At 40.5% G+C, this 25,629-nt stretch overlaps 1 protein-coding gene across 3 annotated transcripts; it reads right to left on the bottom strand.

Moving 5' to 3' along the window:
* Positions 1-1,947: 1,947 nt before the first annotated feature.
* LOC134424778 (DGAT1/2-independent enzyme synthesizing storage lipids-like) lies at positions 1,948-25,593 on the bottom strand. Of its 3 annotated transcripts, none has more exons than XM_063168858.1 (8): positions 23,509-25,593; positions 23,187-23,378; positions 18,443-18,773; positions 15,928-16,092; positions 10,406-10,599; positions 8,179-8,239; positions 6,223-6,362; positions 1,948-4,242 (listed from the first exon to the last, which is right to left on the bottom strand). In XM_063168858.1, the coding sequence occupies exons 1-8, from the start codon at positions 23,521-23,523 to the stop codon at positions 4,138-4,140; spliced, it is 1,203 nt and encodes a 400-aa protein (XP_063024928.1). In that variant the 5' UTR covers positions 23,524-25,593; the 3' UTR covers positions 1,948-4,137. The 3 variants fall into 3 exon arrangements, 2 of the variants coding, with proteins under 2 accessions (XP_063024928.1, XP_063024938.1); XR_010029484.1 differs by lacking the exon at positions 1,948-4,242 and adding an exon at positions 6,600-6,690; XM_063168868.1 differs by lacking the exons at positions 23,187-23,378; positions 23,509-25,593 and adding an exon at positions 22,371-22,456.
* Between the last annotated feature and the right edge of the window lie 36 nt (positions 25,594-25,629).

Genomic DNA, 25,629 nt, shown 5'->3' on the forward strand with positions numbered 1-25,629 from the left:
TGGGTCTGCTTTACACATGCAGCCTAATTCCAAATGGCATCTCACCTTGCAATGTTTCACACACAGGCAAAAGCGAGAAGTGTTAGTAAACGCTCCAGGTTTTAAGAAAAGGGTCCCCACAGTTCAAAAGTTTGTTACGTCCTTCTGACCGATTCTCTGACATAAAGAGATAATTCTAACAATTTTAAAATGCTTCAGGAAGCAACAGATGGTATGCATGCAATGTATGCTGTGACAATATTCAAGGTTGCAAAGTGGAAAATCTGCAACCATCTGTGCAATGCAAAATTATGCAAAACAAAAGCAGACAAGAAAATACTGCAAATAACCTATGATGAGAAAAGTATCATGGAATCATAGACCTGTCTGGGTTGGAAGAGGACCTTAAAGATAATCCAGTTCCAATCTCCCTGTCATGGGTAGCAACACCTTCCACTAGACCAGGTTGCTCAAAGCATCCTTCCAGGGATGAGGCCTCCACAACTTTTTCTGGGCAACCTGTTCCAGTGCCTCACCACTGCCACAGTAAAGAATTTCTCCCTAATATCTAATCTAAACCTACTCTCTCTGGTTTAAAGGCATCCCTCCCTTGACCTGTCACTACATGGCCTCATCCAAAGTCCCTCTCCAGCTTTCTTGTACCACCCTTCAGGTACTGGAAGGTGCTCCAATGCCCCTTTGGAGCCTTCTCTTCTCAGGCTGAACAACCCCAACGCTCTCAGCCTGCTTCTTAAGAGATACTTCAGCCTTCTGCTCACCTTCATAATTTTGAGACGATAATTTCTTTTGACTAGTCCTGAGCTCAAAAAAAAAAAGTGAAGAAAACAGAAACGTGTCATCAGATTATCTCTTGAAGTTTTAGCCGACACGTTTTGGAGAGTTATCTTACTTAACATGCATTTTCAGTACGACTATGCTCGTGTAGCAATTCCGAGTACTCCTACATTTACTTTTGGTATGGCAATTTTTTGATGCCAAAATAACACCAAGAAAAGCATCCTAGCATCCATGATGGGCTTAATAGGGATTAAGCACTGTAGAGCTAACACACTGTCATCATAGCCATATCTTCTCCACAGAATAATAGGATGAAGCAACATAATGCTATACTTGTACAGCAAACCCCACACTGGATGAGCCACACAGTTGTGTTGACAGCGCTGATTAACTGCTCTACCTTGCATTTGCAGAGATTAATTTCATGTGAAAGCATCCTAATAACAGATGTTCAGACTGAGCTCTGCTATTACACAACAGGACAGTAAATTGGCCAGTAGGAGATTTGGGTCTTGTTCAGAGATAATGATGAAGACCTGTCAGTACAGCACTTGGTCTATTTCCAAACAACCTAAAAATGCATATCCTGCTTATGCTGCTCACATGGCAAAACATGTAATGTCTTCAGTGTATCTAAAGGCCAACCAGACAATCAGTGGTTTAGTCTAACCCTGCTAAAACTCCCTTTGAATACTTCTGCTTGATGCACAGTAAACCAAATCAGCTAAAAGGACGCCAGGTCTATAAGCTTACTTGTGAGAGTATCCATCCACGTCTGCCTATTTTTCAGTAAAACTAAGTAGGCAGTCATTCACACCCCAAATATATACAAATAAACTTTACTAGTCAGTATTTATAGCCTATTTTCTGTTGCATAACTTTTAACTAAAGTGGTACTGCAGCACTTTGTAAAGGCCCTCTGCAGCACAGACTGCAATTATTAAAACTCAGATCTTATTGTTTATGTGACTTTTTTCCTTTATTTCACTGTTGTCTGAATTATTTTTCCTTTCACTCCTTATGGGGTTTTGTTCCTTCCATCCCTATTCAGTCACTGCAAGGCAAGAAGGGAATCTCGGGGTATGTAGCTGCTCAAAACGACTCAAGGTTCAGCAGGACCGGCCATATATCCATTCCATTTAGTTCAAACACAACACAAAACTTCAGAAGTCTGTTCCAGTTGTCAATTTTATTCAAAAGGTGTCTTCTATATATTTTTAATATATAGAAATAAATATGAAAGGCCTGTACAAATATGAACACTTATAGAATACCAATACTGCCCTTCATTTTTTTATACTGATCTTTCAATACATAAGTGGACAAAACTGCAGCAAATAGCCCACATACTTAATAAAATAAATTTTACAAAATCTCTGGTAACAATGTCTGTCCATGTCTAACAGAACCTTTTAGATTGAGTTCTCTTTTACATACATGCAACCTCAACACAAAATACATTCAGCTTTGAGATGTTCATAACACAGACTGATGTACATTTTCCTCAAGATGGACAGTAAACAAAAGATCATACTTAAGTTATACTTCAATGCAGGAATTTAGCATTATCCTTTTTCATGACATGCTGTCTTAACAGTATTTTTGAAACACAGTCCAATAAATTAAAGGGAATGCAATCTTGCCTTCAAGTAAAACCCAGGTCACTTAAACTTCAGAATGGGCATTTGCTTTTACATAACGTGATTCTTCCCAAAGCTTTAAAAATTTTAACACCACGTAAAATGTTTTTGGTATAAGATAATGTCATAAAGTAAGCCTTTTGCTTCCTGTGAAACACATTTGATAGACAATTCCCCATTAAGTGATATTTTTCTAACACAGGGCATCACCCACATGCAGTTATGCAATTTCACTAATTTACACATTTAAAAGAGCATAAAGCAAAGTATGTGCTTAAATGGTGAGAGGAATGACTACTATATCAAATACAACTGCTCCTTCAAATGTTGGTTATTTGTTGGGTATCTTTTTGGGAGTGGGTATATTTTGCTTTAAGAAAAGGTCACACCCCACCAACATTGAAAGGCAACCACATCATATAGCAAAACCCTCTTTTTTTCTGAAGGAATCTGTACTCATCCCAGAACTAAAAATTCCCAGATATTAATTTATGAACTGTAGATCAAAATTCCTGGAAAATAGAAGAAATATTTCATGTATTTCCTATATGGACAATAAAACAATAGGCTTTATCTAAATAAAAAATATAACTTTTTAAGTGCACAAAAGCCCAATCTTGCAACTCTCTCCTGTTGATTCAATTGTTTTCACTTAAGGAAAATATACAGAACTTCCCTCTCGTTCATTATTTAACTTATTTATATAACTGTTTGAAGAATATATTTAATAGTTTATTCACATACTAAATCTTAAGGGTATTTGGGAATGTCAATTCTGTTTTTCAAAAAAACTACTGCTTTTACGGTGTTGTAACAATTTTCTCTTTCCATCAAAACAAAGATTTTTGAGCTTAAATTACTAAACAGTATTCTCATTTCTACTTCTTGATGTTTGAATGCTTGGCTCATTGTTTCAACAGAGAATATGGAGATTCACTGAGAAATAAATGGGACAGGTCTCTTCTCAAGAGCGGATATCCAATATGCCTTGGCTTGGAATTGCAGTTGTGTTGTAGGGTTCTCATTCACAGCATCGGAGTGGTTTCTGGTTTCCATAACAAACCTCCTTGATCACTGTAGTTCTCTAATCAATTTTCACTCCTCTGAACCTTTTCTGAGCTCACCCAGCAAAATGAAACACTTTGCAACACAGGTTTTGCAGGCATTACTAGAGGTTCTGCAGGCCAGAAGTGGTGGACTGTTTCCCAGCAGTGTGAGAGTAACAATTTCAGGACAGTTTTCATATGTGTTGTATGGCATTTATCTGGCCCACAAAATCTCCTCACATTGATGAGGGTCAAGACAGTAAGACTCCAGGTCTGCAGAGGGTTTGACATTCAGGTTAGAGATCCATCATGGTGGGGATGGGAGACAGTGACAGACCAAAAGGATGACAGACCATATACATAAAGGCTTGCAGTATTATTTGAAAAAAAACCCAAAACCAAACCCGGATCAACAACCCAGACACTTCCAAGGTAGGAATGCATTTATCAAAAATTAAAGTTTGTTCCATTATGAATGATTTGAAGTTTGGGTTCCTGAGCTTGATACTGGACAGGGGAAAGGGCAAGGCCAAGGGACTTCTATCTTAAATTATACAGCAGTATCATTAGGACAGTATTTAAAACCTATTGTTAGAAGTATGAATAATTTACAAATGTGACTTTAAGAATATTATAACTAAATAGTAGTTATAGAAGCTTAAGCTCAGAAGACCTTAATCGTCTTTCTTTTGTGTTTGAAATCGTTCCATTAAAGCCCTAAATATATTTCCTGGTATTTTCTGGTGTTTGTCTATGAGAGCTTGGACTGCTGCTTTTGTCTGTAGGGAAAGAAAAAAGGTTTTGGTCAGAAAACCTCATTTTCATACTGCTCATATAATAGCACAGTTTCTAGCCTCTTTTTAATCCTTTCAAATATGACAGATATATTGCAAATTCAAAACACTGTTCTTCCATATTTAAGCCCAGAGGATGTGATTGTGACAACATTGTCAAGAAACAGACCAACAAACTAGTATCTCTTCTGCGTGATAGCTCTGTTCACAAGCTGTATTAGTGAAACACGAAAGTCAAATGACAACAGAGTAAATTCATGAAGAGACTTAGGGCTATAAAGCATGTTAAACACCTGCATGATGCACTGCAACTCAAACTCCTGCCTATGCCCAGATTTGCATCAATAACACTCTTCCAATGGGCACCACCTTGATTCTACACCTGCTCAGAAGCAGCACTGGAAACAGCATTGTGTCTCAGCACATTTGACTCGTACAAAGTAATGCCCTCTGGCCCCAAGGCCCCTGAAGGGTCTGGTCCTGTGACACATGTTCAGGCCCCTTAGCTGCATGTGACAGCAGCCTTCACTTTCACTCAAAAAACAAACAGGCCAAGGAGTCACAGCAGTTACTCTTATTATATAAAAGCTATATAGGGAACATGTAAAAGCAGGGCAACATGCAAAAGGTGGGTGAGAACACACTTCCTATTCTGCCTAGACAAGCACAGGCTAGGGAATTCTGCCAGAAACAGAACAACAGAGATTTGCCTCTGTAAACCAGCGGTCAGCAAGGGCAGATATTAGTAGAATACTGTTTGTTGGTACAAGCTCCCACTGTTTATATGGAGTAAGCGATCAACTGATATGTCCTGGGACAAGGACTTCATACATCTGGTCCTAAGTGATTGTACAGATCTAAAATTTGTATTAGGTTAAAAATTTGAGCTTTATGTTTTGCTCTATATAATGGGAAAATGCATACAGTGCCATAGCCTGAAACATGAGATACAACTTCAAAATCACTCTAACTAAATAGGATTCTAGGGAATTCACATTCTTGGGGCTTTATTTAGCAGAATCTGAACTCAAGTCAGAAAATAGTGACGGTTGGCATAAATGTAAGATGTCAATGCATGTCTGAAAGTAACTTAAACACATTCTCTGCTGAAAGGTAGTTCTGAAGTCCTGTCAGAGTGACCCCACAAAAGAAACAATCAGTGTTCCATAATCAGGGCCTAACATACTGCAGACAAACATTTTAAGAGTATTTTTGCAGAGATCTAATCATAGGATAAACAGACAAAGAGACAACTGAACTGACACCTGCATGGTCAAGAAAAGTCTCTCTCTCAAATGAAATTTTTAGAATATTTTAAGTGACCATCTGTGGAGTTTTCAAAAATACCTGTTTCAGCCCACTCCATCTCACTGCTCCACCACTTAACTGGTTTATGTCTTTGCACTGTGAAATCTATTAATAAACTGAATAAACATGAGGACCTGAAGATCCTTTCTATAAGGCATGTAAATCTGAATTAAGAGGAACATTTAGAAGTTAAATTGCTGGGCTTGAAGCTGGACAAAATAGAAACACACTAGACAAAGCATTTTACTGTATGTAATTCCAGCAGTTTGTGAACATAGATTTGCTATGTTTGAAAGGCTTCCTTAGTAACTTTATGAAAACACCAGGAAGCAGAATGCTTCCTCTTGGGTGAAGTGCTTCTCTCTATCAACTGAGAACTGTCTTGTCTGACCAAACTTCTTCAGTCTTTAAAGCAAGTTGTTTCTCAAAGCAAATATAGGGTGCAATTAACTTTATAAGATCTAGAACATCTGCAAGTTGCAGTAATAAGAAATACAGTATTTAAGAACAACAGAGTTAGGCAAGTACAAAACTTACCATGATTCCACCAGTTTCTATAACTGGCTTCTAGACAGAAATCTCTTGACAAGACTATTGCAGTGGTTTTTATCAGAACATTCAGTATTTTAAATTTACATATATAGATATCTCTCTTACCTTTGTAGCTAGCTCCTCAGCAGTCATATTTGGTTCATATGGAATGGGTTCTCCAATAAATGTACGAAGCTTGACAGGAAACCCCCCGTACAGAGGAACTACTGGCAATCTAATACGCTCATATAGCGACCTAAGTATTTCTAATGTGAAAAAAATATAATTGAAAACAGGAGAAGGAAAGGTGGGGAAGGGAGAAGGGGAGTGGGGAAGGATAAAGGAAGGAAAAGTGAAAGAGAAAGAGAGAGAGAGAAAGACACTGGGATTATTCTCTAAAGTTTTTTGTCCCCACTATGTCTTAACATTGAAACTGGCTTGCAAAGTAATCTAGCTCCCAATCCAAACTCTGAAATAATGTGGCATCTCAAGTGCTATCCTACCTTGACTTTCATTTCCTAAAAGCTGCATTAATGCTTATCTCAGACTTATTTCTACTCTAACTTGGTGTGAAATCTTTCCTCCAAAGAGCAGCTGAAACGAGAAGAAAGAAGAGGAGAGAAATTCAATAGCTGCCTCTCTGGAGAGGGAGAGAATCTTACACAACATAGGTTACAGGTTCAGCTCATTTGACAGGTTAGAATTAGAAACTAGTATTGGAAAACTGCATGTTCGGTCCCATTGAGGTCCACAGGATCGGAAATAGCCTTATCTGCCTAAAAGTCAGTCATGCTAACCTACTGAATTGCTCTTTCAGATCACACACTGGTTGCAGTTAAACAACAAAAAGAGAGAAAAAACAGGTATTTCAAACAGTTCTAAGAGGACACATTGTTCTCCACATGTCTGGGCACATCCCAAATGTACCCAGAAGAGATTCTTTGAAAAATAAGCACTAATATTATAATTCTCAATTTCAGACAAGGAACTCCATTAACTGGCATGCTGGCATAAGAAACTCCTTGCTGATCAAGATGTGGAATTTTCTGTACACAACCTATAAAAACAAAGACAAAACTACTGAAACTGGAGTAACACCTCCAGTGACCAAGAAATTACACTCCTCTAACAACTCTGTTGTAGAATGCAAGGAGCACAAATGGTTTTGGCTTCAATTTCCTCTGTTTGGGATTCTCCTGAACACAGCAACAATTAATTGCTGTTGATTTTTGTACAACATGACAAATGTGTGAATTATTCCAGCTTCTGCATCTGAGGCCTTGGCTTTCTCCATGCAATATATTTCTCCTCTTATACGGAGGGGGAGAGAAACAGAACTGTGCTGCCCTGCAGCATTCTGATGAAGGTGACAATGCCATACTTGAGGCAGAACATGTAGTGTGGAGACTTGTTCAGGCCCCTCTGCTAGACAGTAACTAAGAGATATAAAAAAGAGGCAGTTTAACACTTGCAAATGAGCAGAGATGTGGGCATCTAATCATCCCAGAGATGGACCCCTCAGACAAAAGACCCATCTATTCATTTTCTGGCTGCAAGTTCCACAGAGACAAGGAAGAAGAGCTGCCAAATGCAAGGTTTTGTGAGGAACCACAGGTCTAGTGCAGAACAGAAAAGCAACTACAGATTAAATGTAGTTCAAAACATTCAAACTTTGAGTACAGGAAGAGGTGTAAGCACAAAGCTTTAGGAAAACAGGAATAATGTGTCAGTTGCCAACCTGTTTGCTTTGCTTCTTAACAGACTGCAGGAAACCTAGAGTTGGCCTAGCAGATATAAGCAGAGAAAAAAGTGCCTTAAATCTTCCTGCCTTTTTCTGGCTCCTTTTTTCTTTCTTCTACTGCTTGTGCAAAAGAACACTTATGTGGAAAGTAACCTACATGAGCCAATATCACATCTAATGCATACAAATATTAAATCCTAGTAATATCTCTGAATTCTACCAGAGAGCAAACATCAAGAAACAAGGCTGTGTTAAATCTCAAGTTTATATGAGGATTATTTCTACAGATAGGCTAAACATACATGGAAAAATAAACTACAGAAAAATAGAAAATATCTTACTTATTCCTCCTAATGTCCTAAAGCCTTCTCGAACATTTTGTGTAAACATAGGAATGATGGGCTAGGAGGGAAAAAAAATAATTAAGAATTTAAGATAGCACTATCTAAAAAATTTCCACCTCACTTAATTAAAAGGCAAATTAATTTCAGAAGTGTTTCTCAGACAAGGATATATAGAGGGTAAAACAGGTACTCTGAAGTTCTTCTGTGACCTTCTGCCATGAGGTTTCAAACTGAAGAATACTACAAGATTCCAGCGAGTCACTGTTTCAGCAAGTCTATTAGAGCAGTCCAGAATTTCAGAACCTATGGAGCTTTCAGGTGTCCCTCCCCCCATCTAGCAGTGTTTGCACAGTTGTGACTTAAGAGCTTAAACCTCTTACCTAATTTGTAGTTATGCTCAAAGGGAAGGAATCACAGGATTGGGACACTAAACTTGTCTGATTCCTCTCTGCTATGCTGATGGTATTGCTTCACACTTGATGTGTCATATTCAATGCATGTCCATGACTTATTTCTGATGATGAGTACTTGGAATGGTGTTGAATATTTCAAGTTTTTATTGCTGTTTTTAAAATTGCAAACAGCTGTCAAGATTTATAAGAACTGTGAGGGGGTTAGATATTTATATAAAGTTTTTCAATAGCATTTTATAGTATGTCCCCACAACACACAGCATCATCAGAAATACAGAATTCTTTATGGGATTTTCATGAACTCAAATTCTTTTAAACTTTTTAAAGACAAGCATGGGGATGAGCTAGCACATGTAACTTTCCAGACATGCATCAAGTTTGGGGTTTCTTGAGAGGAAAAATAGGTCTGTAAATAATTACAGAGAATAAAAGGAAGTGCAGCTGCCTAAACTGAATGCATACAAATGTCTTTATTCTTGAACAATCTTATTTGGAACATCTTACTTTCGACACAGAGACAGAAATTTCTGTTTATATGATAGAAATTCTGGCAAAAAATCTGTTGAAATAAGACAGCTTCAACACATTGAAGGTCCCAGTTTTAGACAAATTTTTCTGATATTTCAGACAAATTCTTCTTTCCATGAGGAGTTCTGCTAATGATTCAAGGTGACTTAAAAGTTCATCTTTAATCTAAATAAAGATGCTTTTCCCACTTTCAGTCTGTCTCGGACACTCTTTCTATTTTACTGCATCTCTCAGGGATTTTTTTTAGGGGGGAGGAAGCTACATACCTTGTGAGTGCATAAAGGGAACCAACACACATTCAATTAAATAAATGCAACTAGCACAATCACAGCTGAATCTCAAGCATAGCCTTTCACATGCTATTGTAATACATTAGTAAAATCTAAACCTGTTGAAAATACCTGCTTAAACAGTGTTATCTTCCTTGTGAGAAAAGTGATGCACACTTAGGTCTTAAAGTATTCTATTTCTGTGTAAAATCCACAGATTGAACTAGTCTGTCTTTGACAGTAGCTAAATATAAAACTCCTAGTGTGAGACTTGCTTTTAAATTAGGTATATGCAGATCTATGGACATATGCACACATCTTCCAAGTACGAATCTAGAACAGGAGGGATTCTGAAATGATTACTAAAATAGTTACAGTTCAAATATATCTCACACACTGTCATGCCTCAGCATTTGGTCCCCTATGAATAACTACCTGCCTGCTGACCAAGCCCAATGCTGTACATTAGAACTGAAGAGTTCACACCAGTGACCAGCCCTGGACATCCCCACTACCATAAAATGCCAATACAGTACACAAAGTGTCAGTGAACCTATACTCTGCTGGGTCACACCACGCTTCAGTGACAGAACAAACAGAAACATGGAGTTGGACTCTATGATCCTAATGGTCCCTCCCAACTCAGCACATTCTGTGACTCTGATAGGGTTGTTTCCCAACCATGCTGGTCAGGGAGGGCTAGGCCATCACAATACTAACCAGCTATGTATAAAACATCACATGCTTATAAGGACAAACCATCTTGTATTTCATCTCTTGTTCTTTTGAACTCTGGATTTCCTAACCACACTATGCTTAGCTGACTCATAAGCCTTCTTATCTATCAAAAGCAACAAAAAGAGTCAGGAAATCTAGCTGTTAGAGCAAGTAGACCATACTCATGACAGTCAGAAATCTAACATCAAATACATGATAACCAAAACAGCTTTCTCTGGAAGAAAGTACTAATAACTTAGCTTTCTTTGCTTCTCTTCCATTACGTGTCATTCTTACCACTTTTGCATCAATGGCCACCTGAGCAAAGCCCTTCCGATCGCTCCACAAAATATTGTACGTCTCATCGCTGAAGAGAGCTTCCCGAAGTCCTCCTGGGGCAATGGCCAACAGATGGCCCTGCTCCAGAGTCCTGACACAAGCTTCTTTTGGTCCATGTATAACTCCAAATACATCAAGTAGTATTCTGAAACCTGCAGGGGTAAGATAACATTAATTCCAAAAGCGTTAATTCATACTACCAGGGAGTACACATCCCCAGCACAAAACACTATGGCTAAAATTTAATTGTCTAATAAGCTGTGGCCCACAGTCCCCAAGAGGGACTGAAGCATTAAGTCTAACTTACAGATTTTGGTCTGCAAAGTTGAAGATTTAGAGGTTTCAGTGGCTTTTTGCCATAGTAAAGTCAGGTGCTAACCCACAGTCAGGACTAAACTGAAAAAGAACTGTCAAGCACTCTGTGATATCTTTCACATGTCCCATCAAAGGAGTTGTTTGACTCAAGGGCACTGGCTCCTTGCCCAAGCTCCACTGTTCAAACACAGCACAGTCCAAACAGAGAGCAACAAGAAGCAAACTAGGAAAGTTGCGGTTCTGTTTTGCGAACTTCAGCAAAGAACAGTAGTGCATAAGGAGGAGAATGACAAAGAAAATGCATCATTCTCTGCATTATGGATCACTACAGTAATTGACTCTGGTTCAGTCTGTGAGTACCTGGATGGCATTTCATACAGAGAAGCACCTGGTAAGCCTCAACTGGGTACACTCACCTTCTCTTAACATTGTAACTGAAGTCTTTTACCTAATGTTACATAAACTCCTCATATCACCTTGAATTTGACATGCCATTCAGACTGTACCCTTCAAGAAACAGTAGAACATCAAAAATTTGCTACAATCATCAACAGGAACACATCTGATCAATTTAGACAACTAGCCTGTTGTTAAAGGACACAGACCTCTGTTTGCAGGAAATAAGTCCTGTTTGGTTGGTTCAATAGATTTTAAACTTAATACAGTATTTATGAGTAGTGCATACCAAAACGGTAACTTTGGATGACTGGGCAGTAAGGAAACATAATTTCTCTTCCTTGAAATTTCCCACAGAAGCAAACAACCTTATCAGCCATAGACAAGGACAAAGAACTGATCTAGTCATGTTTGCCTCTTGATAACAAATGAACAGCTGTGACTATAAACACACATTTGCTATATACACACACATGCTAAAGGAGAGCCCAAAGAAAGTTAAGTTAAGAAAGTTAAGAAGACAGAGGTCCATCTTCTCTTAGAGCCTGCATAAACTAAGAGCTTGGGAAGAAAAGCATGAAGCAACACATCATTAGTTTATTCTTAACTAAACTCTGATCTCTAGTCTTTTTAACTAGAGTGAGTATAATTCTCCCAACTCATCTCCATACCCAATTGGGATCTGTCCATACACATGGCCACAGAACACAAGCTGCATTACACCTGTCTCATATTCTGCTGTGCCTGCCTCACACACTGCTGATGACACTCAGTCTTCATCCAAAAGCATTTGCATGGAAGAACACCTGGAATTGAAAGTCATTTCTTTCAGGTGCTTTTTTGGGGGGATTTTTAATAGCTGATTTTTACAATGCTTGACATTCCCAAACTAATTCAAGCTCTCTGGAATGTACCTGGTGGTAAAAAGCTGCCAGTCTCCAAGTCCTTTCTGTCAGTGAGCTCAGGAGACAGACAAAACAGTAATTAAAATGGTTGAGATGAACAGGAAAAGAGACTCCAAGGAAGCAAGGACTGTGACAACACTGTTTCTGCATTGGATACACTGAGGAAGGGGTAAGGGGGAGAGTGTGTGTGACAAAGCAAACACCATGAGTTTGTCCAGCTCATTTATCAGTAAAAAAAAGAACAGAATATTGTCAGAATACAGACAAAAAAATGTACTAAAGAATAGTCATCCAGGGAGGTTTTAAGTCCTCAGAAAATTTCTCAGCTGTGTATCCCCCTTTGATTAGAATCAACTTTATATTCTGAGCAGTGCTTCACAGCCTTGCCAGCAGATCACACATTACTATTGATATCTCTGCTTCAGTACCCAAGAAGAACCTGGCTCCCTTAAAGGAGCTGAGAGATGCAATCTGACACAATGGCCCAGAAAGGACAGCCAGTGTACCTGTGTCCAAGGCAAGGTCACCACAAAGTTAAAAGAAACAGTGAGGTAGTATTAGGTAGCACTGCATGAAAGGAACCAAGAATCTGTTTTTCCATTTCAAATAACAAAACAACTCTCTAAATTATCTAAACACAAATTTTCAGCCATGCAGAACATTTTCTTCCAGACACCAAGAAGTTCAAACTTAATTTTATTCCACAGTTCAACCCAAACTCTGCCCTTTGCCCCAACCTACTCTTCTCCTATTTTCCACAAGACTGTATTGGTAGAAATGTTTGAAAACCCTTTGAAGAGCACCCAGTAAGGCATGTAATACTGCTCTCAACTTGTGCACTATGTACACTTTTCTATCTTGGCCCCAGTGACTGTAATATCAGGGCTGTCAGCTACCAGATAGCAAGGATGTCATTGTTTTCCCATTTTCCTTTAGGATCCCAACAGTGAGGAATCATTTAGACCACTGAATCCAATCTTCCATAGTTGTAGATAATTCACACATATATAGGGGCAGAGCATCTAGTCCACAAGATACTTTGCAACACCTTCTGCATGTAACAGACAAGAAGCCAAAGCTCCTTTCCTCTGCAACATCACAGGAAAGGGACTGTCTTAGTTACATAAACTAGCAGGCAACCTTTTAAAGAGGGCTCCTAGATGACTTCAGGAAGCAAAAATGGCCCATATTATAGCAGAGGATGATGGAGAACAACACAAGTGAAATCTCAGTCCTCTCTGAATGCATTGGGAAAAGGCTTTCTCCCAAACTTAGAGAAGTCAATGGTTTTCCAAGCACTACACAGCTAAGAGTCTAAAGGCAACAGAAAGCAGGAATATTTGGTTTGGTTTTTCCCTGGCAAACCTCTAGTTATAAAAGAGGGAAAAAAGAATTTACATGACCACATTTTATATCCTTCTCCTCCAAAATGTAAGAAAAGCATACTTAATACTGGCATGATTTTGACACATCCATGTGTGTCTAAACAGACTCCCCAAATGCACCATCACCCTGTCCCATTTCCCCTGCATTGAGTATTATTAACTTTTGTTTAAAACATCTTCTGAAAAGGCATCCAATTTAATCTGAACGCTTAATCAAGATCAGACAGCCTCAGTATTAAGATAAAATTATGCAGTCTTTCTGGTTTGATTCACAAAGGAAGTAGCATCTACCTAAGCTGTCAGTCATAGATTACTGTGCTTATTTTGAAACAATCCACAACATTTTCTGGGGTCTTTGGACTTGTCTCCTTGAACAGCCTTAATTCCTTCACAGAACCAGAGAATTATGTAGATAAGAAGGAAGCTGTGGAGGTCATCTAGTCCAGCCTCCCACTCAAAGCGGGTTCTACTAGATCAGGCTATTCAGAGCCTCACCCAGCAGAGTTTTGAAAGTCTGCAAGGATGGAGATTCCCCAAATTGCCTAAGCAATCTCTTCAGGTGTCTGATCACTCTTGTGGTAAAATACCTTTCCACATGTCCAATCAAAATTTCTTGTGTTGCAACATGTCTCTGTTACTTCTCAATCTATCACTGTGCACCTGTAAGAAGAGTCTGACTCCCTCTTCTCCCCACCCTCCCACTAAGTCACTGAAGACAGCAACAGCATCTTTCCACACCCTTATCTGGTAAACACCAAACAAATCCAGTTCTCTCAACCTCTTTTGGTACACTTTGTGTGCTCCAGACCCCTAAAATCCACTGAACATGCTCCAGTGTGTCAGTGTACTCTCTACCAGGGAGTCCCAAACTGAACACCACGTCATGGGATGTGCTTGCACAGGTGCCATGCCAAGGGAAAAAAATTTCTTCACCCAAACCGGTGGCTACATTCATGCTACAAAAAGTTCACCATGCAGTTCATCTTTTTTGCTGTAAGGGCACACTGCCAGCTTGTTGTCCACTAGAATCTTAAGTCCTTTCCTGCAAAGTCTCCTTTTATCCAGAGTACTGTTGCACAGAATTGCTCATCCCAGCTGCACAGCTCTACATTTGCTTTTGTTGAACTTCATAATATTTCTGCCACTTTAATTCTATGAAGTCATTCTGAGAAGAAGTGATGCCCAGTATATCAGCAGGTCCCCCAGTTTGGTATCATCAGTGAATCTCCTGTGCGTGCTCCAGGCCCTCATCCAGGGGTACTATAAAAACACTACACAGCAGTGGTCTCAGTATCAATCCCTGAGGAATGCCTGTAGCTGTTGGCTAGATGGTGTACCACTAAAACCAGTTCTTCAAGATCTTCAAGGTGTTTCTGCAATGCTACTGAATATTTGGGGGACTCATAAGTATACTCCCACTTAGAGCCTGATCTTAAAGCAGAAAAGTAGCAAAATATAATGCCCCATTTGATAAACATCTGTGCCTATAAAGATACAATACAGAGCCAAATCTGCATCATGAAGTAGGTTATATTAGTCACCTGTATGCAAAAGATTTGATGGTCACTGATAAATGAATCTGCTGGCAAAAGCAGCTGTAGAGGCAAAGCAATACTGTAATCAGTATGAAAAAGCTCTTTTCAGGAACTAAGGCTGAAATAAATCTATACCAACAAAAAGACAATTTTCTTATGTGAGCTGGTTCTATTAAAACCACCAGTACACTACAGGATTCTCCTTGTAACATTTGTGAATTGACAGGCCTTTAATCACAAATCAAACTTGGGAAAGAAAGTGGGTACTACTGCATTCCATACAGACAAAAAAGCTCCCTCAAATAATTAATTTCACCAATTGTCAGTGCATTTCAACAGGCTATCCAGCCAAAATCTTGCCCTAAACATATTTTTCCTTTTCTATCTTCTTCTCCTCATGTTTCACACAAACATGTTGAACACCTCTCTAGCTTTCCTCCAAAATATATTCTACTTGAAACAGTCTTCCTGGGCACAGGTTCCACTGCCTGCCATCCTCAACTGGAAAAGAGTTGGGTGGAATAAGAAAATACACTATCTCTCCCGACTAGTATTTTTAACTTATTATGGGCATTTGTTCCAAAAAGTTTAATTCTTAATCAATTCACACCACTCATTCTGCCTATACTAATGAAAAAGAAACATTTTATTGAAATCTTTGCTAATGATTAATACAGAAAACACTGCTTTTCCTACAATCTCCTTTTCTTTGTTTCTAAACACCCTAGAATCATTGGAAAGTGTTGCCCAGACAGGACTATGTCCCATCCTTGCATGGGCCAGTCTCGTTCTTCTTTGTAAAGATGCTCTGTTCCAAAACTTTCACTAAATTTGTCTGAATGTCTGTTCTGAAAGCTGTGCTCCTGCAACACAATTTTTATTAATTACACAATTAAAAAATTCAAATAATTCCAAAACTGCTTGTTTATAATGAAGTGTGTTACCTGGTACTCTAAAGACAAAATGATCAGCTACTACGCTGCAGCGCCTCTTGTTCATTATATGAAGTCTTGCTGTGAAATAGATATAGTCCACAGGAGTAGCTCCATGATAAAACACAACAAGTCCTGGTCCTTGAGGAATATTTTCGACACCATGAAGCTCATAACCTGTTAGGAGTTAAAAATGTAGCAGGTGTTACACTTTTATACAATTTTATCGCAAAGAAACTAACTTTGCAGCAAGCTGGCAAACTAAAACCAGCATGGATTGAGAAGTGATAAGAGCAAAGTGACCAATAATAAATCAAGAAATAACTTGCAGTATCTACAGGAAATACAAGTTGCTTCAGAGAAAATACAAGTTTCATTTAAGGCACCACACTTAAGGAAAGAGAAAAAAAAACCAAAAACCCAGCACTAAAATAAAACACCCAGTCACATTATTTCAAACTGTATAATTTATCCTAATTTTTTCTGTTCACTGTTTTCAAGACTGCAAAGTCCTCTGAATCAATCATTCAAAAGAAATCAAAATACAGACTGGAGTGGTGAAACAACTATTTCAAGGTGTTATTAACCTTTCAAAGTTTATTGCCGTCAGTGACTGCTTTAGAAGATTTGACATGATATCACACATTTTCATGTCTCCTTTTACTCCAGGATATGAAGCTTATCTTTGCTGCTTCTCTCCAAGTTATACCTGTTCCAGCTTTCCATCACTATCTAATAAAAGCTATTTGGGACTATATAGGTCTAGCTGAAAAATACATAAACACACATAAGCTTCTTCCTGACCTCACATTTCTATTCAAGTCACAGGGCAGAATATATTTAATTAACATAAAACGCATCAGTTTAGAACATACTCAGTTAACGCCCAGTAGCACTGTTACAGTATCTTTTTTACAATAAAATAAAGCAAGCAAAAAGAAAACACCCCAAAAAAAACCACCCTCAACCAAATTCTGTCACATCTTCCAAAGTTAATCAGGTCTGCAATTCCTATTCCATTAATTTAATTCTGAAGATACTCTTGGCTCTTCTCTATTTACTGTGGAGCTGCAACACATTGCAAGTCTATCATCTGTCCCATCCCAAGGTATCCTTACTGTACTCCATGCCAGCCAACTAACACACATGGAATTGGCATAATACATGTAAAGTTACAGGTATCAATCAGCACATTTGGGGCTTTTTAGTTGTAGGGTTGTTGATTTTTTCTCCTCTTTTTTTTATTAATGCTGTTAGATTTCAGGATGGAAAGTTCTTCTTATGATATCCTGATGAATCAATGAGGGAAAAAATAACTGGAAAACATTTCATTCTTTAGCAAGACAAGTGTATAGATAAGAGGGAAGCAGCTGGCAGGGCAGAAAAAAGTCACAACTCTCAATGAGGGACCGGATAAGAATCTTCTTGCACAAATAAAATGTCAGACCATATGAAAAGAAAAAGTTACTAAGGATTAAAAGAGCCAAGGTTTTAAAAAATAATTTTCTTGTGAAAAAAAAGTAAATAGCTTTTTATTGTGAAGTGAGCATTTTAAGCTCTTTGATGTAGCTGTTGATTTTGATGTAGTGTACTTTCTTAGATTTGAAAGTTACATCTTAGTCTTACAAAGCCTGTCTGATACAGCTGCTGCACCATCTGGTTATCAATGCCTTGAAAACCCACTTCTCTTTGACTAGAGAACAAATAGAGATGATTTTCAAGAAGGATTTATTCTTTATGTAAATTGTTCTTAAGTATCTCTTTCTCCTTTAGCTGCATCTAGACTGAATGACTCTGAAAGAGACTTGTGATTTCCTTACAGAGAAAAGCCAAATCATTTATTAAGTCTGTCTTCATAAAGAAATAATAGCAGAAGGACAAAGAACAAGGCCCTTAGTTTTGACATTCTAGCAGTGAAAGCAGTAGTCCAAAACACAAAGATAAAGAAAAAAGTAGGGTTCTGTAACAGTGTCAGCCTCTGAAGCTAATTTCAAGAAGGAACTAAATGCTCCTTTTAGCCATCATTTGGCATTTCATGTAAGACTGGTTAAGTGCAATTAAACTATGCTAACATGTGCTGGCTGACATACTAGCTATCAGGGAACTGGCATTAAACTTCCAGTCTTCACATATTAACCCTGAAATGACACAGTTAATTGATCTAGTTTTTAACACAACACACATTTCAGGTCTTCTTCAAATCAGGAAATCCAGGAATTGTTATAAAAAGCATAAAATGGAAAAAAAAAAGGCACTTAAAAAATTGTGCATATATTTAACCAGAACAGAGATGTCACTTTATAGCAGCAAAGGAATAAATGCATAAGACAAAAAACCTACATTCAAAAAAGTCTCAATGTCTTTTTTTTTTCTGTCTCAAGCACCACTGACAGTCATTCATAAAAAAGAAAAAAACCCTGAATTGGCATGCACCAGCAGCAACAATCAGGCATATCTTGATAATCTTGAAAACTAAACAAAGAATAAGAGCTTCAGAAGTTTTAATGAAAGGTCAGATCTCACTTACCATGCCATATTCTTCCATGTCCATCCCATATTGTTGCCAACATTTCTCTTGCACCTATCCAAACATCATGGGAATAAGCTTCCTTTATTTCATTCTTCCTTTTATAAATATGAAGCCAGAGAATGGAAACATAGAAGAGAACGACAATAACTCCTGGAAGTACAAAGACTACTACAAGTGGAAACAGCACCCATAAAATGTAAAATGCATAACTCAGATAATCTCCAATATCCTCCACACCAGTCCATTCTTCCAGAATGTAAGTCAGGCAAGTTAAGTAGGACATAGATGTCAGTCCTGCAGTACAGGATTCATTTCCACCTGTCATCTCCTGTTTAAAATAAAATTTTAAAAAATTATATTAATAAATCTTTCAAAAAGATAGATCTTTCTACACTGTTTAATCATATAATAAACCTCTCTTATGCATTTTATTCATATCCTATTTACCCCACATCCCAGCAGCACCTATTAGAAACATAAGAGTTTACACAGCAAAACTTTTACTTGACATTTACAGTCCTTTTCTTTTGGGTACTGGAAATGCTGACAATTCTAATGGAGAAAGATGATGCCACTGCTTAATTTCAGGCTAGGATTTTATCTCACTGAAAACTGTTCAACTTGCACAGACCCAGAACATTTATACTCTTACCAATACCAATTATTACTGAATTTTTGAATTTCAGATAGCTGTATTGATTAGTCTAATTTATTGTTACAATAAAATAAAACCTTCCCTCAAGCACTAACTACAACAGGAAACAGCACAATCTCAAATCCAGAGAAAGAAAACCTACTGAACTTTAAAAAAAACCTACTGAACACTTCCACTCATTATAAGCCTAGGACATCTCAGGAAGAAGACTCTCTCAAATAAGAAAGTCTCAGCCCTGGAGAGACCTTAACTTGTACAAGGAAATTTACTGATAGTGACAGGTCAAGACCCAGAGCACAACACTGAGAGGCAGCAGGAAGGACAAGGGAAAAAAGTTCACAAAAAGTCCTCTTTAGAATTTTAACTGCTCTGGTTTTACTGTGGTTATTCATAAGAATCTCTCCAGTCCAGTACCAGCTCCTAAAAAGTTACCAGCCCACAGAAGTCAAGCCTGCAATTTCAGGCTTACTGTAACTCTGGAGCCACATTTTTTTTTTTCTTAGCTTTGTACAATTTAGGGGACAACTTGCTATTCACTTCACCTTATTAACACAGGACAGCCTGAATGCTTGGCTATGTTAACTAGAATACTTGAACAGCAAACCTCTTGGTACAAAAATTATTCTAGGCTAGAAAAAACTGGTTGATCAATATTCCAACTTCTGCTAGTCAGGACCAAGAAGAAAAAATGTTGCAACTGCAAAAGAGGCTTGTAGAGAGAAATGGAAGAACAGCATTTCTCGGAATGAACTTAATCTAAGCTTGAAGCTGCTGTGTTTTGTTTATTAGAGTGTGACTTACAGCAGGTATGACTGCAAGGCTCCTATGCCTAGACAGACACGTATGTCTAGCACTCTTTTGCTCTGGTTTTGCAAGAAACAAGAGAATGAAATACAGAAGAAAATATTGCTTTCAGAACACCAGTGACAACAAAAATTACAAAGCAGATTAATTTTACTCCACCTTTGCTAAGGAACATTGAAACACATACTAGAGTAGAACTCATTTCACTTATTTTCCTACCTCAATTTTCTCTCACATTCTGATAGAGCAAGGATGTCCCTTTCCCTTTGGTTTTGGAAATCAGCCTCTACCCACATTACTCAAGGTACCTAGCTCCTATTATTGAGAAGAAAGCTAATCTTTGCTCCCACAATCCATGGCTGTTCCAAACTAATTCAGGCTTACGACACTTTGCTCCTCAGCATGTTCTTGAGGACAGTGTGATGGGCAGCTGATTTATCTCCAGCCAGTACAAGCACACAGCAGCACTGACACGTCCTTCACTGAATTCATGCACCCCTGTCTTTGGGGTGTGAACTAGGGGGAAAGGATGGGAGAGAAAGTGTGTGGGAGAGCAAGAGAAAGCTCTTTTTCATTCCAGTTGCCAGAGCTGAACTACAGAACCTGTCAGGCAGCAAACACCCACAGCAAGTGAGAGAAACACAACTTGTGCGACCAAGCAAGATTTCGGAGTAGCATTCAACACCACAATATTAATCAGATTGCTATGTCTGGACTTCTCCAATGGCTCCACCTACCACCTAGAGAACAATATGGAGTATGGATTATGGCACAGAAGTATTTTTTCAAAACTGAGAGGTGATTATGTAGCTTAAAAGAAGACTTATAGCTATACTCTCTCACTTATATTTTTAATTGTTTATGGTTTTACCCATACCCCATATCCTCCATCAAGTAAATTTAAAGTCCTGTTCACACATGTCAGTCTTGCAAAATATTACATGTCCTTTTGCCTGTAATTCTCAATGCAATACCTCCAATGCAATCACCACAGTTTTTAAAGTTTACTTGCATATCTGTGTGCTAACTTGCAATAGAAAATAAGATCTCACATCTTCTGTGCTACCAGCCACAGAGGTAAAAGCTAATGCACTGCCTTCCCTCAGGAACAGTCATCAAATCTACCCTGAACAAGGCTGCTTCCTCATCTTGAGGAGCATCACAGGATAAGTTATACTGAAATTTATACTGTCCAACCTCTTCCTAACTAGCCAGATAGATCAGGTTGTCCAATGACATATCCAGTCCAGTAGTATTCTGGACTGGATCTCCATGGATGGAGATCCCACAGCTTCTTCAGGCCCCTAATCCAGTACTTGAATACCTTCATGGCGCAAATGTTTTCCTTTGCTAGAGTTCCCCTTACCACACCTTGTATGTGTTGCCTCATGTCCCTTTGCTGTGAAAATTCTACTTCCCACATCCATAAAGAGCAGCAGTAAGGTCATCACAATGTGGGTGCTATGGCAGTGAAGAAGGGAAGGCAGATTATGATCCAAAAACCCCAGAAGTTCCACATTGAACACAGCTTCAACATAGTTCTTATGTGCCACTAACAGATAACAACACTTCTCTGTTCCAACTTGCTGTTGAGCAGTTCAAAATACACGTTTTTAAGTTCTAACTTGCTAATGTAGCAGCTTACCTTTTTCACCAGTTCACAAAGACACAATTTCTCGTTTGACTAATTACAGTGCACACCAACTTATGCTTACACTTCAAGCTTTATGATGTGGAAACAAGGCTAACACACAATTCCCGTCACTGACTTCTGCACATGACCCAGAAAAGTCCTCAACTAAACTACAACGGAGGCCCTCGGCTGCAGGGGGCAGATGCTGGGATAAGTGAGACCCTACAGATCAGGACAGAAGGAGCGACTATGGCCAGCAGCCTGCTCTGCCGTAAACGACACACAGCACCATTTCTGCATACGCAATGTGCAAGCGAAACCTCTGGAGGACATCCCAGTGTTTCCAAACTAGAAAGGCACTGAGAAGCAGCAGCTACGACACGTCCCTGCCAGCAGAAACAAACACACGGCAAAGGAGGGCGTTTCTACCAGAATTAGCACCGCCACCACAAGCACGCCAAAAAAACCTCAAAACAAACGAAAAGTAGCAGAAGACCCTGATAATCCTGCTAAAGTCACCTGCGACAGGAGAGAGCCTAGAGGATGGTTTAGCCCTTGTTTTGGCCCAAGGACAGGGCGGGCTCTGGTGCCGGCGGGCGGGCGGCCGGGGGAGGTCGGGGCTCGCTCTCCCGACCAGAGGGACTCAGCCCCGGCCCGGCTGTCGCCGCCAAGCGCCCCCGGCTCCCACCGCGCTCCGCCCGCAGCCCTGTGGCTAAAGCAAGGCCCCGAGCTCGGCGGTGACACAGGCCACCACGGCGAGCCACCTCCCGCCCGGGCATCCGCGGGCCAGGCCCGGGCCGGGCCCCTCCACCCGCCCGGCAGCGCCCGCTCACCTTGCCCTGGCGGCGGCGGGACCGGCTCCGGCCCCGCGTCCCTGCCGGGGCCCGCTTTTACTCTCCGCCCGCCGCCCCCGCGGAGGCCGGGTGCCCGCGGGGCGGCCGGGCCGGGGCGGCTCCCGGCGGGAGGCGGGGGCGGCCGGGCGCCCTGCGGAGCGGGGGCGGCGGCGGCGGGGGCGCGCAGGGCAGCGGGAACTCCGCGCCGCCGGGGGCGCGACAGCCGCCCGGACCCGCGTCCGGCACGCACCGCCCGCCGCTTCCGCCGCGGCGGCACCGGGCGGGCGCCGCCAGGGGGCGCGCGGGCCCCGCGAGCGGGAGGGGCGGGGCGGCGCGGGCGGAGGGCGCCCCCTGGCGGCGCGGGCGGGAGCCCGGAACCACGGAATTCCAGGGGGGATTGGGCTGGGAGAGGCCGCCGAGGTCATCGGGACCAACCCATGGCCGAACTCCACCTTGACAGCTGGCCCGCAGCACTGAGCGCCACGTCCAGCCTTTCCTTAAACACCGCCAGGGACTCCACCGCCCCCTGGGCAGCCCATTCCAATGCCCAGTCTGTGAAGAACTCCCTCCTCATGTCCCACCCAAACCTCCTCTGGTGCAGCTTGGGCCTGTGTCCTCTCACGCTGTCCCTGGTTGCCTGGGGAAAGAGGCCGAACCCCAGCCGGCCGCAACCTCCTTTCAGGGAGTTGTGGAGAGTGATAAAATCATCCCTGAGTCTCCATTTCTCCAGATTAAACAGCCCCCAGCAGCAGGCACCCACTGCTCACCCTCCTGCCTTGAGCACCACATCCCTCCCATCCACCCCTTCCCTGGTACCTGCCAGGTGGGTGCAATCCTCGCCTCCAATCCCACTGGTGTTCCCACAGCAGCAGCAGCAGCAGCATCCATGCCTGGCACCCACTGTAGCCACTGCAGTACCTCAGTGTTCCAGGCACGTTCTGGTTCAGACACGGCATTCACAGTGCTGTTAAGGCATTCCTGGCTGCCCAACAGCTGTGGGTGTAATCCCTGGATTTAGGTATAAAAATTAAAAGAAAAATAATGGATTTACAGATAAAAATCAGTCAAAGAAGTAACTAGTGTTCCAGCTGCACTGGGTGCAGCTCCAAACACACGGGTATTGATGCAGATACCCTACCTGCTGGGATGCCATGGAACACTGCCGTGGCTGCGCCCTCAGCCTTCGGTGGGACGAACTTGGTCAGCTCTTCCAGATCCCCTCCTGCTGTGCTTTTCTGACCAACTCTCTTCTACAGGTACATCATCTGCCTGCTGGACATCTGCAGCTGCTCAGTTGAGCAGTTGCACTCATTTCACCGTGTAACTGTGTGCATTGTCATCCAATGAATAATTGTGCAGTTGTACACACTCTTTACTGTGTGTACAACTGCACTCTTTAACTTCTTCCAATGCCATCCCATTAATGAATCGGTCACAGCCCCAAGCCCACCAGAGCTCAAGAGGAATTCTGACAGGCGCGTGGGGTGAGGTGACTCTTGGGGCTGTCCTATGCAGGGCCAGGAGCTAGAGCTCGAGACTCCTTCTGGCTCCCTTCCAATTCCAGGTATTCTATGATTTTATTAATTTACTCTGTTTTCAGTATCATATTCGTCCCCAATGCAAAATCTTATACATAAAAAACTACAAAACCAGAATTTCTCTGCATTATTTACTGTGCAAACTATACCTAATAAAAGTCATAAATGCTGTTTTCATTTTGAGGCAGCACAGGTCATTTTCTGGTTTTCATTTCTTTTTTTGTTGTATGATGGAGAGGCTAAAAAATAAGTGTACCAAGGGAGTGATTTGATCTGCAAGTACATTTCTATTTGTATGACAAGAACTCTAATTTCTATAACACCAGTTTTCAGTTCTAGTTTCTATAATACTGCTCTAAAAAGAGTAAAAATTTAGAGTGAGCCACTAAAATAATATAACTGCTTATTATTAGAGCAGTACTACATGGTTTCTGGAAAAATTGCTTACAATTTTTTATTAGAAAAATATATAATTCAAAATCCCTCCTGTTTCTCAGTAATAATTTTGCCTATCATCATCTTGAGACCCCAGAAAATTCTCTTAGACGACTATGACAGAAGACAACAAATAAAAATTATTTTTTACACAGAGAAGCTGCAAATAACACAGTGGTGCTGCTAAAAGATGTAATAGCCTGGGATAAACTTAAACCTTGTTAGAAGATATTAACAGCTGCTGAAATAGAGGAGATAGAGACAGAAATATCTGCTTTTGAAAATAATCAGCACTCTGATTACATATCTCCTACCCAAGGTTAGTGCTCCATTGTGAGTTGGAGCACAGCTCCTAGTTTCATGTATCAGAGAGCATGGCACTTGAAAGGCTGTGCAAATTCTGATTACTGAAGTGGTTAATTGGTCACAGAATCAGGATTGTTAAGTTGGAAAGGAAGTTTAAGACCATTGAGTCCAATCAATAACCTAACTCTGCCAAGCCTGCCATTAAACCATATCCACAAATGCCACATCTACACATTTTCTAAATACCTCCTGGGATGTTGACTTCACCACTGCCCTGGGCAGCCTGTTGCAATGCTTGACAACCCTCTCAGTGAAAACTTTTTACTAATATCCAATCTAAACCTCTCCCAGCACAACTCCCTTTTCCTCTAGTTCTGTCCCTTATTCCCTGGGATTAGAGACTGACTCCCACCTGGCCACAACCATGCTTTCAGGTAGTTGTAAGTGTTGGTCCCCACACAGGCTCCTTTTCTCCACACTAAACAACCCCACCTCCTTCAGATTTTCCTCATAAGACTTGTGCTCCAGAGCCTTTCCTAGCTTCATTGCCCTTCTTTGGACACATTCCATGATAGTATTAATGTACTTGAAAAACAGGATAGTCAGACAATGATTCTGTCTAGTCCTTCTACAGTTTCTGCAATACAAAGAAAGCCTTTAGATTCTGGTTGCTCATAATTCCTCTTGCTTCTTCATCTGTATCCATTTTAGTATTGTACAACCTTTTCCTTTAGTTCCTTTTCTCCCTTGAAAGCTCAGGCTTTGAATTTTAGCTTGTACAGCGGCAGTGCAGCATGTAAGACTTCATGGTCTGAATTCCTGCTTATGTCCAGGCATATCAGTCTGCATCTTGATCTGCTTTAGTTCATCATCTCCCATGCATGCTGAGTCTCTGCTAAGAGAAAAATCTTTCTGCCTGTACACAGCAGTTACAGTTAAGGTGTTCAAGTAAAGACTCCTTTGTCTTAAGACAGATTTGA

This window comes from Melospiza melodia, chromosome 1 (assembly GCF_035770615.1).
Source record: "Melospiza melodia melodia isolate bMelMel2 chromosome 1, bMelMel2.pri, whole genome shotgun sequence".
Taxonomy (NCBI): Eukaryota; Metazoa; Chordata; class Aves; order Passeriformes; family Passerellidae; genus Melospiza; species Melospiza melodia.

Excerpts from the sequence above, each read along its gene's own strand:
- LOC134424778 (XM_063168858.1), bottom strand. Across the intron at positions 8,240-10,405 it reads TGGCCATTGATGCAAAAGTG|CCCATCATTCCTATGTTTAC; the intron begins GTAAGAATGACA and ends TTTCCCTCCTAG. Across the intron at positions 4,243-6,222 it reads CTGAGGAGCTAGCTACAAAG|ACAAAAGCAGCAGTCCAAGC; the intron begins GTAAGAGAGATA and ends CTTTCCCTACAG.